Source organism: Dicentrarchus labrax, unplaced genomic scaffold (assembly GCF_905237075.1).
Source record: "Dicentrarchus labrax unplaced genomic scaffold, dlabrax2021, whole genome shotgun sequence".
Lineage (NCBI taxonomy): Eukaryota > Metazoa > Chordata > Actinopteri > Moronidae > Dicentrarchus > Dicentrarchus labrax.
The window spans coordinates 15,076,007-15,091,974 of NW_026136713.1; the positions used below are offsets into that span (position 1 = coordinate 15,076,007).

The following is a 15,968-nucleotide window of genomic DNA, read 5'->3' on the forward strand; positions in this document are numbered from 1 at the left end:
GATCTCGGGTCTTTTCACCACTTCTTGTTTCGTCCTGTCCTGTCCTGTGACTGTAGTCAGATGTGTGCCACGGCGATGTGTTAATGAAGTGTGAGAAGTGAAGCAGTAACACGTCTCGCCCATTTCACCCTCAACTCCCTGGAGTGTGGGGATACAGAAAAGCAAGCACAAGCATACATACATGCACAAAAGAGAGAGTGCACACACATACACATTCTGACAAAACACACACACACATACACACATTCTGTCTCATTCTCAAGGGGCTGATCCTGGAGAAACCAGGTTAATTAGCTTGTTCACTCCAGATCTTACAAAGAGTCATGCTCTTCAGATGAAGAGAGCTGCATTGTGCTCTATTGCTTTGTGTGCAGCTAATAAAGCCTAATAAACCCTTAATCATATGGCTGGATACCAGACTAGTAGGTAGCAGGGTTTATTCAAAAATTTGATTGATCCCCATTGTTGCTGGTGTGAAATGAGGCCGTTATCAGGTGCTCAGTCTTTATATGAACAAGCATTTGTGTTCATGTTCCTGAAAAAAAACAGAAGCAGATTGATACATATTGTTGATTATCATAGAAAGAACAAGAGCGGTGGTGCAAGAAAGAACGGACCTGAATTATCCTCCAGCCTGATCCTTTGACGCAGGCAGCTCAGCACAAGTGCTATAATCCTCTCCTCTCCACGTCTAATGCTAACAAAGCATTTACACGACACCATGTTGCTCACGTCCCTCCCTCTACCTGGAATTACTGCACAACACTTACGCAACTAGCTTTCCATGCAGTCACACCATTTTGGGCGTATCTGTCTTACACAACCCTCCCATGCCACAGGATCAAGCCTCAGATTGCTTTTGTTTTGTTTTTTCACCCCTGACAGGATTATATGTTGTCTAGAGGTTAGCCAGGGTGCTCCTATTTTGGTCTTTGCTTGTGTCTGTGCCGACGAGACTCACTGTACAATCTTTTATTGACCTACTTAGAGCAACAAACCTCCCTCCCCAGACCTCCCCCCCTCATTTCTTTTAGTGGCCCTCTCTGTTATGTGTGATAGATAGTTGCATGCTTGGGCATCTATAAATACATTCAATATCCGCTCTACCCACCCTGTGTATCTGGCTCCTCGTTGCCTGGTTTTTCATTCCAGAATCAATGCATATCTATGTTTCCATCCAATTGGTTTCAGTCCCGATTCTATATTGCATGCTGAAGGGCGGTTATTGAGGTTCACATTGGTGAACAGAAACAGATAACAGCCATGCCATGCCTGTTTTATTTCAGTCATACATACAGTTATACACACGCCTCACAGCAGCAAGCCAACAGGCTTGTCTGTGTTATTACTGGTGATGGATGTGTGTTATCTCGAGCATCCCTCTGATGCATCAAGAAGCGCTGACCTGTCTGTGTCAGACCTGGCTGGCCACAGGATTTATGGGCTTCATCTGGTTATGGTCTACTGATGAAGCTGTGTGTGTGTGTGAGAGCGAGAGAAAGAAAGTGTAAGTACACATTTGATCAGCTGAATCACTAGGCTGCTGCTAATTCCAATCCACCTTGAACTTGTATAGTAATAAAAATCTGATCTGATGCAAGTAGAAATCACCACAGAGAACCTGCCTACCTGCAACTCCACTGGTAATCGATTTGTTCCCAATAATGACGTGTTATGTAAAAACAATATTCAAACACAATTCCCTCAGTGGCTGAGGCTGCATAGATTGCCTTGTCTGGTTTGAATACATTTGCATGAAGAAAACTAATTTAGGGAAGCATTCCATCATGTTACTCTGAGTTTCAGCTTCACTGGTTCTCCCAGATTCTTCATTCATTGGAATGATTGAAGGATGTATCCGTGTGTAAACTCGTTAAATGGCATCCATCAATTACTGTTTCTCCTCAGTGGCTTAATGCGTTGATGATGAGGGAAAGAGAGAAGAGAGAGGGAGTGGGGGAGACAGAAAAAAAGAGTATGAAGGACAAAAAGAGAGAGAAAAGCTTTGATTCAAGAAAGCTGACCACTAAGCCGATTCCATTCGATTCACACCAGTAGCTTTAGCCTGATGGTGCTGGGGAAGACAGCATTGTGTGTGTGTGTGTGTGTGTGTGTGTGTGTGTGTGTGTGTGTGTGTGTGTGTGTAGGTGTGTGTGCTGGGGGGTTGCACTACACATCTCTGTACATGCATGAGGTGGATACATGCAGATACAGAAAGAGAGATAAGTGCAGAATGGGAGATGTGCACTTGTGAGGGTCTATGCGACAACAGTATGGTGTGTCAGTGGGGTACTCCCACACTGTAATTAGGTCAGAGTGTGCCTTGTCTGTGAAACGTTATTAGTTTCTAGATTCAAATATGATTAGGATTGCCCCCTCAATCTTCACGTCATTATCAACACATGGCCATAAGAATTCCCCCAGCCACACCACTGAATGTGGGTTTCTATTCAGCAATTAAATGAAACAACACACACACACACACACACACACACACACACACACACACACACATACATCCGAAGACATGCTGTTTAGTCATTTCCATCATGCACAGCAGCTTTATGTGAAGAGATGAGCCCGTCTACAGGGACCCTATTGTCTGAAGTTGTGTGCTGCATTGAACTGCACACACTCCCCCAGATGCAGTAGCAGGTTTTCACTCTATTGCAGCAGTCTCTCTGTCTGCTGAATTACAGCTAGCATCAGCAACTAAGTCTGAGAGCTATTGGCACACATACACACACATATACACCCCTCTGACTGCCGCTAGAGATGGAAACAGTCTCCATAGCAACATTCCCCTCTCCTGTTCAGCGCTCCGCCAGTAGCAGGTCCACAGAGGGCGTGGGGGGTACAAAACAACAAGCTCTCTCTTTTTCTCTCTCTCTGTTTAATATGATTGTCACTGTTAAACAGAGAGCTAGCCTTTGCCGTGGGTGTGTGTGTGTGTGTGTGTGTGTGTGTGTGTGTGTGTGACAGCCATTATGCTATACCTTTTTAGCCTGGGGCTGTATAATAATTACAGTCACCATTAGCCTCTCCTAAATCCAGGCAGATGTATGTCTTTGAGGAGGAGAGGAAAAAGTACCTTAAGGGTAGGTGTCTATTATTTACTTTTTGGTGAAACTACTATGTAGAGAAGGATAAATGTTGGCAATCGAGTATAAACGGAGCAATTACGTTTACGGATTTATTGCTGTTATATTTTTGTTATCCTGTCGGTGCACTGCATACATTGAAAGTTAAAAAGTATGCAAGACATGCATAGACATATATATCAGCTGCAAAAAGGACACGGTGTAAAGGTTTATGACTGTGTTTTTTTTAATGAAGGGGCAGGAGAGTTACTTAGCAGCACGGGGTCTTGCAGCCAGGAGGAGTGAGGTGAATGGCATTATTAGTGTGGCAGCTCCGTCCTCTAAAAAGCAGGAGTGCAATTAAATGACACAGACTGGCTCACTTCAATCAGGCTGAATTTGTTGATATCATGCAGTGACTCATCCAGTGACTTCTCCTAACCCATATTTCACCAAACTAGGATATCTGTGCCGTAGAGTCCTCTGTGGGTTTGTCATGAGATTCCCCTTCTCTTCCCCTGACATGTTTTCTAGAAGTCACTCTACCAGATCTTTTTGTCTGACTGATACCTTGACAGCTGTGCACATCCATACTGACATTTTCTCCCCCTCTTTGCTCTGCTTCCTGTGTTGCAGCTGACATTATCTCAACGGTCGAGTTTAACTCATCGGGGGAGCTGTTGGCCACAGGGGATAAAGGAGGCAGAGTGGTTGTCTTCCAGAGGGAGCAGGAGGTAGGAAATGCCAACAATGCAACACTAATTATGCTGCTCTTCTGCTGAAACGATTTGACAGCCTTGAAACAATAAAGCTGGATCGTATGCTTTCAAATAACTAGCAAGTAAGGTGTATATATTATTTCCAAGAGTACTCTTATTGATTTTCAAATCCCCAGAAAATAAATGACTAAACAAAGAAATAAAATTAATAAATAATAAATAAAAACGAGTGTTTAGAGAGAAATGGAGTCCCCTTTGTTTTCTTGCCGGTCTCCAGACTTTTAGAGTATTCTGTAGGATAAGATTATCCTTTACATTGCTATGAACCCATTTTTTAGAAGCATATAAAATGTTACAGAGAGGGCCACTGAGGAAGCCTCCAAAGTAAGCCAGGTAGAATTAGAGTCGTCTCTCAACCAGAGCCACAGATAACTAGAGGCATGCAATTTTGTAGCATTAAATATCTGGCACCGCCAACCCCCCTGATGTTTCTACATAGAAGTTTCAACCTAACCCACTTATTTTTCCAAAAAAAGGAAGACAGAGAGCTGTTTATAGCCAAAAGTGATTTCCTTATTAAAAGGGCGATGATCGTTTGAAAGGGCTACAACAACTGTGGAAGTATATTGTTCTTAAAAAGGTTCACTCTTCCTCTGAGAGACAGTGGCAAAGCTGTCCAGCCAGCCAGGTCTTCTCTAATCTTGTGAATTAAGGCCATGAAATTAGATTTCTGCAGGCCAGAGAGGGAGGGGGTAATATATATACCCAAGTTGATATTAACCTGATGGGGATGAACGAAAAGGATCAGAGCTCAGAGATCCAGATGCAGGAGTTAGCAGCATTGCCTCACACTTAAGGTAATTAATCTTGTAACCTGAAAATTATCTCACCATCTCAACTGTTCTCATAGCAGAAGCCTCAGGGTTGCTTAGATAAAGCAGAACATCATCTGCATATAAGTAGATTTTATGCTGCACAGGAACCACCTCCTATGCCTGTCATTAATGGATCACTTCTAATGGTCTCTGCCAAAGCCTCTATGGTGGGGGCATAGTTGGAGCGAGGCCTTGTCAGGTATCAAGCCCCACCGTTAACACAGGAGACTTCTGGCCATTTGTAATAACTGAGGCACAAGGGCAGCATATGCATTTGAATGGCCTACAAGCCTTCTGCTTTTAGCAAGTAATTTTTGGTCCATCATAGTGTTGCTGTAGTGGCATCAATTTGAAGTCTCAGGTCCTCTGAATGGTTGAGGTTAAACTCTCCTGGAGGTTGCTTAATTGTTGCTCAAGGAGCTGTTGTTTATCCCTCTGTTTTGTCTTTAAATTTGCTAAAATTATCTAGTAAAACCACAGATAGTGTATATACTGTATATGAAATGCTGTCAAATAGTGTGGCACAGCAGAGCGTTGAGGTACATGCTAGCATCAGCATGCTATTACACTCACAATGACAATGTTAACATGTAGATTGTTTAGCAAGCATAATGTTTACCATGTTCATCTTAGCTCTTAGTTCAGTATGTTAGCATGTTAAAATTTACTAAAGAGGACTAAACTGTCATTAGTTTCGCAGGTACGTGATAATAAACGTATGGTAAAAATTTTACCCAATGATGAAGATGAAAAAAGTCATTCATGGGATCACCAAAGCAGTTATGATTCATTGTCTGCAGACCAAGAATACCTTTTGAGATATTTTAGTCTGAACCAAACGACTGACAGGCCATAATTGCCACCTCTAGCATGGCTAAAAATGTTTTGTTTTACTTTGAAGCTACTTAAAGGGGCCTAGAGGAAGAGACGGTACATTTACAACAGCTTGTTAATGAATTTGTGGTAACCAATATTTAGTCTTCTGTGGTTAACAGCAAACAGGTCAAGTTCTCACTATGTTTCTTGTTCTCTCCTTCTTTTATAGAGTAAGAGCCAGCCCCAGCGTAGAGGGGAGTACAATGTTTACAGCACATTCCAGAGCCACGAGCCGGAGTTTGACTACCTGAAGAGTTTGGAGATTGAGGAGAAGATCAACAAGATCAAATGGCTTCCTCAGCAGAACGCCGCCTACTTCTTGCTATCCACCAACGGTCAGTCATTTATCTAAGGCGACCCTGGTACTACGTGAGCAACACAAGTGGCAAAATGGCCAAATAAACCATTAATCTCCCATGACAGTGTGTTTAAAAGTGAGCATTGTGTTGTTCTTAGTCAATAACAGTGTTTAACTAAAGACATGATTTATTCATTCACTTTGCAGAATGGGCAGATATAGAGCTGTTGTAAAAGGACATGTTATTAATATCCCATGAAAATGTCTTTTTGACTATTTGTGTAAATGTATTGGTGTTTCACTTGGCTGAGTAAGTGCCACCAGCAGACGCGTTTCAGATTGAGAACTTCATGCATGACTGCCACAGCAGCAACACACACACACACAATGTAAAGCATGTGCCACCACACACCATACATGCACGCTACCTCAAACCGACACACACATCAGCAGAGAGACGTCTTGCAGATTGTGGGCTTCATGCATGGCTGCTACAGAAGTGCTAGTGATGGCTGGAGCAGATGGCGGAGGGTCCTGTGGCGATGGCCTCGGTGCTCTGACACCAATATTCACAGCGGAAATTAAAATGAAAAAAAAAGCAACAACAACCTGACTGCCACCATCCCCTTCACTAGACAGAGAAAATGAGATGTAACTGGTGTTTGTGTAATGCAGAATTGAAAACCATCCAGATGGCTTTTTCGGGGGGGAGTGCATATTGCAGCCGGGAACTATAGTCAACTTGTAGATTGATATCAGTGACATCAGAATGTTCACAGGAGCCGCCATTCATCATTCTTGCTGGCTCTTGCCCAGCTACATGCCAGATTGGCTGCCCAACCCCCCGCATCCATCTTGTATCTGAGATTCACTGTAGTGAGCCATGATCTAACTGTATGTTGTGTTTGTGTGTGTCTGCGTGTGTGTATGTTTGTGTGATGTATCCATCCCAGACAAGACGGTGAAGCTGTGGAAGATCAGCGAGAGGGACAAGCGTCCGGAGGGTTATAACCTGAAGGATGAGGATGGACGGATCAGGAATCCGTCGACCATCACCTCGCTACGGGTAAGAAGTCACACAAAACGGGTCTAAAACCACCCAAAATGTCACATGGACTGAGGTCAATTGCTCTATGTCTTGTCTTGCTGGTGTGTTAAAATTTTACTGTTTGGCTCAAATAGTAGGATATGATTTGAAGACAGGGAACATTCCAGAAAATTCAAGATTAATCTTAAATGGAAACGAAATTAAAATATTTCAGGTTACAGACAGAGGTAGAAAATGGAAGCTTATAAGAAAAAAACATACTTACATGCTGACTGATATTAAATTTAAGTGCTACATTGATATTTTTATTTTATACGCTTGTTATCCTGATTTCATATCCATGATGTACTGTAGGAAACAATATTCCAATGATTTCTTTTATATAACAAGAAGAATTAAATAATTTCACATTTTGTAAAATATGTTTTATGCTATTAACTATTTACTATTTATCTTTTTTCTCATTATTCATGTTGCAATTTTGGACTTAGGAAGTAAAAGCACAAGTGTTACTAATAACATAACCAATGGTTGCAGTATATTTCAGTGTCCTGTTAAGCCATGACAATGTGACAGTGAGCCAGCATGCACAATACCAGGACACTGAAGCAGCTAAATGGAATACAGCCATTATTCATTTTATAATTAACACTTTTCTTCTGTGAATGTCAAAATCAAGTCAAGTCAAATTTTATTTATATAGTCCAAAATGACAATCATGGGACAACAACCTCTGTCCTTAGTTACACCCTTTAAAAAAAAATCTTCTGTGTTTGCACATAGAGTAGTCTGAAGTATGAATAAGTACAGCTCAGATAAGCTGATTAAATCAAAATTTAGCATTCAGCCATTATGCTATGATAGCCTTTAATCCTCTCTAAACGTCTTAGCAACTTATACTAATACTGATACACATATTGATACAGTATCCCTTTTAAAATACCTGCTAAATATATGCTCACTTTCAATACATATAAATTACACTTTGACACCAGCAAACACACAATCGTTGGATAATTTTTAACTTGCACTGGCAGAAGAAAGTGAGAATGAGTGATCGATATGTGCACTGAGGTGAAGACGAAGAAGGGATCATCCTCTTTGCCCCCCCTCCTTATCACCCCACTACCGCTTTAATTTTCACACAAAGCAGGCAGGCACATAGGACAGCGTGCGTGTACGTGCATATGTGTGTGTGTGTGTGTGTGTCTGCCATAGTAGATTAGTGCTGTGTTCAGCGTGTCTGTCCCTCTTTGTCTGGCTGGCCAGGGGATCATAGCAACCTGGAGGACAGGCCGGGACTGTGGCAATCCTGTTTAGCGGCTGTGAAATCTGCGTAGGGAGAGAAAGCAGAGGAGGAAAAGGGAGAGCCAAAATATAGCCAAATAACAATAAATACTCTTTCTTGTGTCATATAAATTAATTCAATTTCTTCTTAAAACAAAAAAATGTCCCTTTGTGTTCTGATTCTGATGTGCTGCTTTAAAAGAGGAAAACTGCCTTAAAATTCTGTGTTGTGAATAGATTTTTATGGGCATTGGTTACTTTTTAAAGCAGACATATCTCAATTTAAATCCCTTACATGCTATAAAGAAGATAATCTATTAGGTCATTTCAAGCAAGCTGAACAGTGTAACTGTCAGTGTTGGGGGTTATGGGTTAATACGGTCCATGTCTCTCTGGACAGCCAGTGAAAGACATGGAAATGAAGTGACACCCATGGAGATACAGCAGCCTGCTGGGCTGCCATGTCTCTCTGTCAGTGCCAGCAACGGACGAGAGAAAAAGGGAAGAAGCAGTCGATTTGTTCTCCTCTCTCCCTCCCCTCCCTTCTCTCTTTGTCTGGGTTTTATCTGGCCAACGGGGGGCTGCATGCAGACTGGTGCTGGGTGTCTTTGAAGCCCTAGCAGCACTATGCAACTGTGTGTGTGTGTAAGAGAGAGACAGAGAGAGAGAGAGTGTGAGCTTGTCTTAATTCTGCAGAGTTCAGTTATCATTCCTCAGCAGGGCCTAGCGATGCCCTCTGGCCATATCTCTTTCCACCTCCTTCGCTTTCTCTCTTTTTTCATTTTCTCTAACACACACACACAAACAAGAGAACAGGAATGACTTCTTCAGCACTTACATGACAGAGAGAGGGAGAGAGAGAGAGATAGAGAGAGAGAGGTGTGATCACCGAGTAGCCGTGTAGCAAACAGATATTCACAGTCTGATTGAACCAGCTCATCAAACAGCCCCGGAGCCCCTCAGTCGCTGTCTCTGTTTCATTAAGATTTGTGGAGTAAATGTCATGTGAATCCCTGGAGTCATCTAGTTTGGTTCACACACACACAGAATCTATGCACACAAGCAACCTTGTGCATGCACATTCACACATACACAGATAAATATAAGCAGGCCAACCAGCTTCAAAGTGCATAAAATATTGAGTCAGTATTACAAAACAAATGAAAGCATCCAAGTGGCTATATTTTTGTATGTTGTCCCTTTTGCCCTCTCTAATTCACCTGTCTTTACCAATAGGTGCCGGTGCTGCAGCCTATGGACTTGATGGTTGAGGCTACAGCCAGGCGTGTATTCAGCAATGCCCACACCTACCACATCAACTCCATCTCTGTCAACTCCGACCTGCAGACGTTCATCTCCACTGACGACCTCAGGGTGAACCTGTGGAACCTGGAGATTACCGATCGCAGCTTCAGTATCCTCTTATTTGTTTCTCTTCAATGTGTCCTGAGCTAAAATTTAAAACAGTAGTGACTTCTCTGTGTTGTGGCCTTCAGAGTGTTAGCTGTCCACTAAATGTCCACAGTCTAAAAGCTGTAGTTGTTCCTTAGCGCCTGTCTCTCAGACATCGTGGACATCAAGCCAGCCAACATGGAGGAGCTGACAGAGGTGATCACCTCAGCTGAGTTTCATCCCCAGCAGTGTCACACCTTTGCCTACAGCAGCAGCAAAGGCTCAATACGTCTGTGTGACATGAGACAGGCTGCGCTCTGCGACAAACACTGCAAATGTGAGTACCACTAGATTGCATCATGGAAAAATAAATAAATCTTTATAGAATTTGTCCTTTTGTTATGTTTCATTAACTTTTTTTTAAATTCTATACCTCCAAATTCTATGTGTCCAAATTCCCCCTCTAGTCTTTGTTGACCAGCCATCAAAAGATACTATAAAACTATAAATATTAGGTTGTTAATTCACACTCAGTGTTACAGCTTCAGCTCCTCCTCTGTGTGGCTGTGAGACATAGCCTACCCCCTCCTCAATCTGCCAGGATTGATAACCCATCAATAATTCTCCCTGTGTGTTTCAAACAATGAATGGCCTTTTCTGAAGCTTAACATCACGCATACACTTTGGTGGAATGAATAATGAATACATTGACATTTTGGCTGGAAAATCAATGGCTTAAGAGCAATCGCATTAGTCCCTCATGGACACACCTTGTTGTTCGATAATGTCAGTCATTTCCTCAGACATATTGATGTGTTCACTGGGCCATGCGTTAACACGGCCTGTTGAATTTCTTATAAAGAGGGCTAAATAAGAAGAAATGCTTGGATTTTTAGATTTATTAGATTTAGTCGATTTTTAAGTTACATGTACGTGCCATTACTTGACAGGTGCTTTCAGTGCACACACACGGATGCACACACACACTAACAGAGCAGGCAGGTGCTCTCGTTAGCCTCAGGCCAGGTCTGTTAATACCGACCTACTGTCTCACTGCATGAACGTGTATGGCTCAGAGCGGTGTGTAATGCCTCCCTCCCACGCACACACACACACACACACACACACACACGCACACACAGCTCCTCCTTCCCTTGACATCCACACTCACACAGAACTTCTTGAACCTTCTACATAAATAACACAAACACACACTCATACTGTATCTCCTCTCATACCTGCATATCTGGGAGGCTGCTGGTATTAATCAGTGTTAGAATGAGCATGGATGGATGGATGGAGGGATAGGCAGGATTGCCAAAACGCTGATCCCCAGGACAGAGAGAGGGGGACCAAACAGTCCCCATTCCGACTCCCCAGGGACCCTATTATATACCAGGAGGGAGGGCAGACACACACACACACACACACACACACACACACACAAAAATATGCACACACGTGCATATATACCTGCATACACTGCACACACCCACTCATACACAAACACTCATTCACTGACACACACACAAATCCAGTGGGGCTCAAATGGGCCCAGCACTTTGACATTGATTTGTTTTTCTTATCCCTTCCTCATCCTCCCCATTTTTTCATCTCTCACGCTGCATCCCTTGTTAGACTCCCCGTTGGCACATCACAGAGCTATTCTCCAGGCCTCAGCTGAGGAGGAGGGGTAGAGGAGGGGAGGGGGACAACGGTGGGGGCATATTTGGAGAGCTGGAGAGGAGAGAGGGGAGGAACGGTGGAAAAAAGGAGGAGGAACAATAACTTGACAGCTAACGATGGAATGCCTGGCTCTTATCCCCAGCGTGCTGGCCTGCACACAGATCAGCAGCTGCCAGAATCAATATGAATCATAACCAATATTTACCCAGCATGCTGACCCACGCCTCCCTAAACACACACGAAATAATACTGTGAGGAAATGCAGCTGCTGCAGCAAACCCTGCACTCAAGCATCGTTGTGGCTTTTATCATTTGCTAATGACGGCCCCCACCAACCTAAACAAAATCTGCTTAGTGTGTCCTCGCTGTGAATGATTAAAAGACGTGCATGAAAAACATGTCTTTTAAGCAGCGACCTCCTACAGTGAAAAATGTGTTCTCTCCGTCAGAAGATAACTGCTTTTTGTTTTGTTTTGTTTTTTCTCTCGTAGACTTTGAGGAGCCAGAGGACCCCTCCACTCGCTCCTTTTTCTCTGAAATCATCTCATCCATTTCTGACGTGAAGTTCAGCCACAATGGACGCTACCTGATGACAAGGGACTACCTCACTGTCAAGGTGTGGGACCTTCAAATGGAGAACAAACCTCTAGAGACGTACCAGGTGAGCTTTTGTCATGCTTTTATGCGCCTGTTAGACAGATTGAAGGTTGCAAAGATAATCCCCAGCTGGTAAAGTTAGCAAATGACGGTTAGGCCGAGATCAAATCAAAACGTATTGATTTCTAGACTAATCACTCAACATAATCCTGTTTCACTGTCACCCTGCCAATCTGTTACACTGTCATCTTTAGCAATTACTCCGGGAGGGCTTATTGAGCTGACTGTCCGTAAAAAGACAGATAGTAGTGGGGCTGATGCAACCTGAAGGGCAAAACCTCCCACTGTGTGGTCACCGGGGTCAGATCCACACTGTCTGATCATGGGAAGCCATCTTAGGGCAGGTCATGATTGATAAGGCCATCATCTGGGCTCAAGGGATTCTGTCCAATTCCAGCTCCGCCTCCACCTGCTACCTAGCATCTTAGCGTAGGTCACCAGGTCTGGAGGGATTACTGAAAGTAGAGCATATGGCAGTGCAGCTTATGGTTGTATGGCAATGTGACGAACTTTAGATGCTGGAAAAGTGTCAGCGTAATCCACCAAGTGGACATTCATTTTTTAATTTGTTTTTCAGGTTCACGACTATTTACGAGGAAAACTTTGTTCTCTGTACGAGAATGACTGCATCTTTGACAAGTTTGAGTGTGTCTGGAATGGATCAGACAGGTAAGATTTATTTCTTATCCATCCATTCATCCATCAATCCATCCATGCATCTCTGTATCTCAATAACCCTCTGCTCTCCTCTGCTCCTCCTCAGTGTCATAATGACTGGCTCCTATAACAATTTTTTCCGAATGTTTGACCGGAACACTAAACGTGACGTCACACTGGAAGCGTCCAGGGAGAACAGCAAACCCAGAGCCATTCTCAAACCTCGCAAGGTACAGCACTGCTCATCAATACAAGTGACCCGATATCTGGAAGTCCTGTTGCGTTTAATCCAGCTGGATTTGCTGTTTTATATTGCCAGATTATAGGTTCAAATTTAGATAGACTCAGATATCCTAATGACTGGGAATCTTCATAGAAAAGCTACCATATAATTGATTATGATATTATATTATCGAGAGAAATACAGCTAGAGTCTTAAGTCATAAAGTGGGATGAGATGGGTCACTCAAAGTGGTGAACCCACAGGGAATTATCAACTGACTCTACAGTTCCCCTCAGCTCTACGCGGCGTTTTAGCATCTTTCAGCTCAGTTTTGATTCACTCTCGTTGACCTAATTTCTAGACAAAACAAGCAGCTGTTTTCAGTTAAAAAAAAGCTCTATAAACAGTGGGTTTACCTGAACAGCAACATACAAATTTAGCAACTAGCTGGGTGATGGAGCATTTAGCAGCTAAAGAGACATATTTTTCTCTCAGGGATTAGTAGAGACCAAAACAGAGCTAAACCAGAGTGATTATGGGACTTAATTGTGTGGCCATAAACATGACTGAAATGAATGCTAATGTTGCTCTGTGTATCCTGGATGTGTTAATATCCAACAACTATCTGTTATGTACTGCTAACATATTTGTCATATCTATCATTGAGGTGATAATAAGTCATTGTTGTGTTTGACAACTTCTTCTGGCCCTGTTATAGGAAGCTTTATCACTGAAATGGTCATTTATGCTTTAAAAATTGTGCACACCCTCAAAGCCTCTGTATCCCTTCTGTTGTCCTCCAGGTGTGTGTGGGTGGGAAGCGTCGTAAGGATGAGATCAGTGTAGACAGCCTAGACTTCAGCAAGAAGATCCTTCACACTACATGGCACCCACATGAAAACATCATCGCTGTAGCGGCCACCAACAACCTCTACATCTTCCAAGACAAGGTCAACTAAAGGGCAGTCTGCCTCTGCTGACCCCTGACCCCCACACATGAGGGGCTGGGTTGGGGGAAAGAGAGATGGAGCCCTTATTTACATCCTTCTCCTCCTCTCCCTACGTCTTGTTGCTGCCGGTCTTGAATTTTGCCGCCCTTCTGAGGAAGTGCAGAGATGAGTATCCAGTGACTGAACTGGATAAATAGACAGTGGGAATTTTGGGAAGCAGGGAATTGATAGAACCTGGATACAACTTGAGGAAAAAGGTTCCTCGAAAATCAAGAATGGACTTTCATTCTTCAATTTGACTTCTAATTTAATTTATTTAGCCATGCCAACACCCGGAGAAGTGAATCCTGTGCATTTATGCAACAAGAGGATTGCTGCATGAATACCATGATGTAGCAGCCCTCTGCACCCTGAAGAAAGGGGTTCGATGTGGGTACACTGAACATAAAGTAGAGCACACAGACAGAAACCTAGCTTACATGATGGTGGCTCATTGTCATGTAGCAACAGTGCCCCCTCTCTTTCAATCTGCTCATGCTACAGTGCATGTGATCAGTCCTGCGGCCCTCTAACTGAGGCAAAGTTGTGACAGTGCAACCCTCTGCAAAACAAAAGCGGAAGAGACTGTTAATCCTTGACCCCAGAAACTGAGAGTTTTCTCTGCCTGTGACACAACGTGGTCAGTCTTTCTAGTACCAATTCTGTGTCTCCTTGGTGAGACTGCTGTAGTCTGTAATGTGAATGAAGCCCTTCCAGGCTGTGTCAATGGTTTTATTTAATGCTGTTGTTTTATTGAGTCCTTCTCTCGGTCAATGAGTCTGTTTAGAAGCTGTGGTGCCTTCTTTTGGTATGTGGGGGTTCGATGTAGTGGGAGCGGGAGGGGGGGAGGGGACTGAGTACAAGGCAGGAGTGTGAATGTTTCAAATGAAATGTTAACTTAGGAATTTTTCTTTTCTTTCTTTTTTTTTTCTCTCTTTCTCTTCAAACAAAAATAAAAAATCTCCACTGAGGTCCCGGGTGGAAAAAGTGCTTGAAGCAATGTAGTCAAAATTTACATTTTAGCACCGGCTACATGCTTGTGAGTTCAAGGGAGGACGCTGTGATATGTACAAAGTAATTGTTGCTCTTATCACATTGCAGTCAGTCTGATGCCATCAGTTTGCAAGAGACACGACAAAACCTTTTTTTTTTCAGCAAAATTCCTGTTGGAGAAAAAAAATCGACATTTTTGCATTATTTGCATAGTACTGAAAATGATCTGTAGATGGTAGAAACGTAAACTTCTCATGTCCAATTTTTGAATTTAAGATTTCTTGGCATAACGTAATGCTAGCATAGCTCTTTTTGCATGCGATGGATCTGATTCTGATGAACCTGACAGCCTGCACATAGATATCTGAACATCTACAGATCATATGTGGCACTATGCAAGTAAAATACTTCTGCAGAAGTAGCCAGTTTAAAATGTTTGATTTGAGTTTGCTGCGGTGCCTGTCCATGTTCCTCCTTTTGCTGAAGATGTGTAACATGGAACAGCAGCAGGTTGTATTTCGGCACTCGGCTCGGATCAGTTTGGAAATCCTCTCTTGTCTCAGATTTGTTTTAGAGCCAACTCCCATAAAGGTAAGCAGTCAAAGGTCTAAATGAACTCTGTGAAATCAGGGAATTATTAAGTGTGATTCCTTTAAACAGTAATGTCTTCTAAACAACCTTCTTTGTGACACTAATTGAAACAAAAAAAAAAAAAAAAACTTTTATAGCTCAGAATGTATTGAAATGCAATTAATTACCATGCAGTCTTTATGCTTACTGGACTTTCTTTGAATAAAAAAGAATAAAGATGTGCAAGTTCAAAACCTGAATTGTTGGATCTTATCTGTTCATGCTGCTGACTCGAATTCATATCCTGACTGTTCATTGCTGCTTGTGGTATAACAGCGCCCTCTTGTGGGGGTAGTAATACCTCAGTCCCTTTTGCAAAAAAAAAAAAAGGGGGGGGCGGAAACCGGATTTTCATCAACTAGACACAGTGGCTGATTTCAAATTTCTTGCCACTTGTCACAGTTCTTAATTATTCACGTTTATTCATATTATATTAAATAACCATTGAGAGCAGAAATCCAGCTTCCAAGTGAAGGTTGCTGAACCATGAAAGCTCATATAACAAACATAAATGACAAAATCCATCTGGATTACTGGTGGATGCTTCAGATGGTATAT

General features: G+C 42.6%; 1 protein-coding gene across 3 annotated transcripts in view; it reads left to right on the top strand.

The window, feature by feature from the left end:
- Positions 1-15,604, top strand: part of ppp2r2ba (protein phosphatase 2, regulatory subunit B, beta a) — a 42,060-nt gene extending 26,456 nt beyond the window's left edge. For 2 of the 3 annotated variants that reach the window (XM_051419206.1, XM_051419207.1), the window contains exons 2-10: positions 3,717-3,814; positions 5,720-5,885; positions 6,802-6,914; positions 9,420-9,597; positions 9,748-9,912; positions 11,753-11,922; positions 12,496-12,587; positions 12,682-12,805; positions 13,602-15,604. In XM_051419206.1, the coding sequence (XP_051275166.1) occupies positions 3,717-3,814; positions 5,720-5,885; positions 6,802-6,914; positions 9,420-9,597; positions 9,748-9,912; positions 11,753-11,922; positions 12,496-12,587; positions 12,682-12,805; positions 13,602-13,757 (1,262 nt within the window). In that variant the 3' untranslated portion in view covers positions 13,758-15,604. Of the gene's footprint in view, positions 1-2,916; positions 3,099-3,716; positions 3,815-5,719; positions 5,886-6,801; positions 6,915-9,419; positions 9,598-9,747; positions 9,913-11,752; positions 11,923-12,495; positions 12,588-12,681; positions 12,806-13,601 lie in introns of those variants that run through there. The other variant, XM_051419209.1, reaches the window with a different exon arrangement.
- The last annotated feature ends 364 nt before the right edge of the window (positions 15,605-15,968 follow it).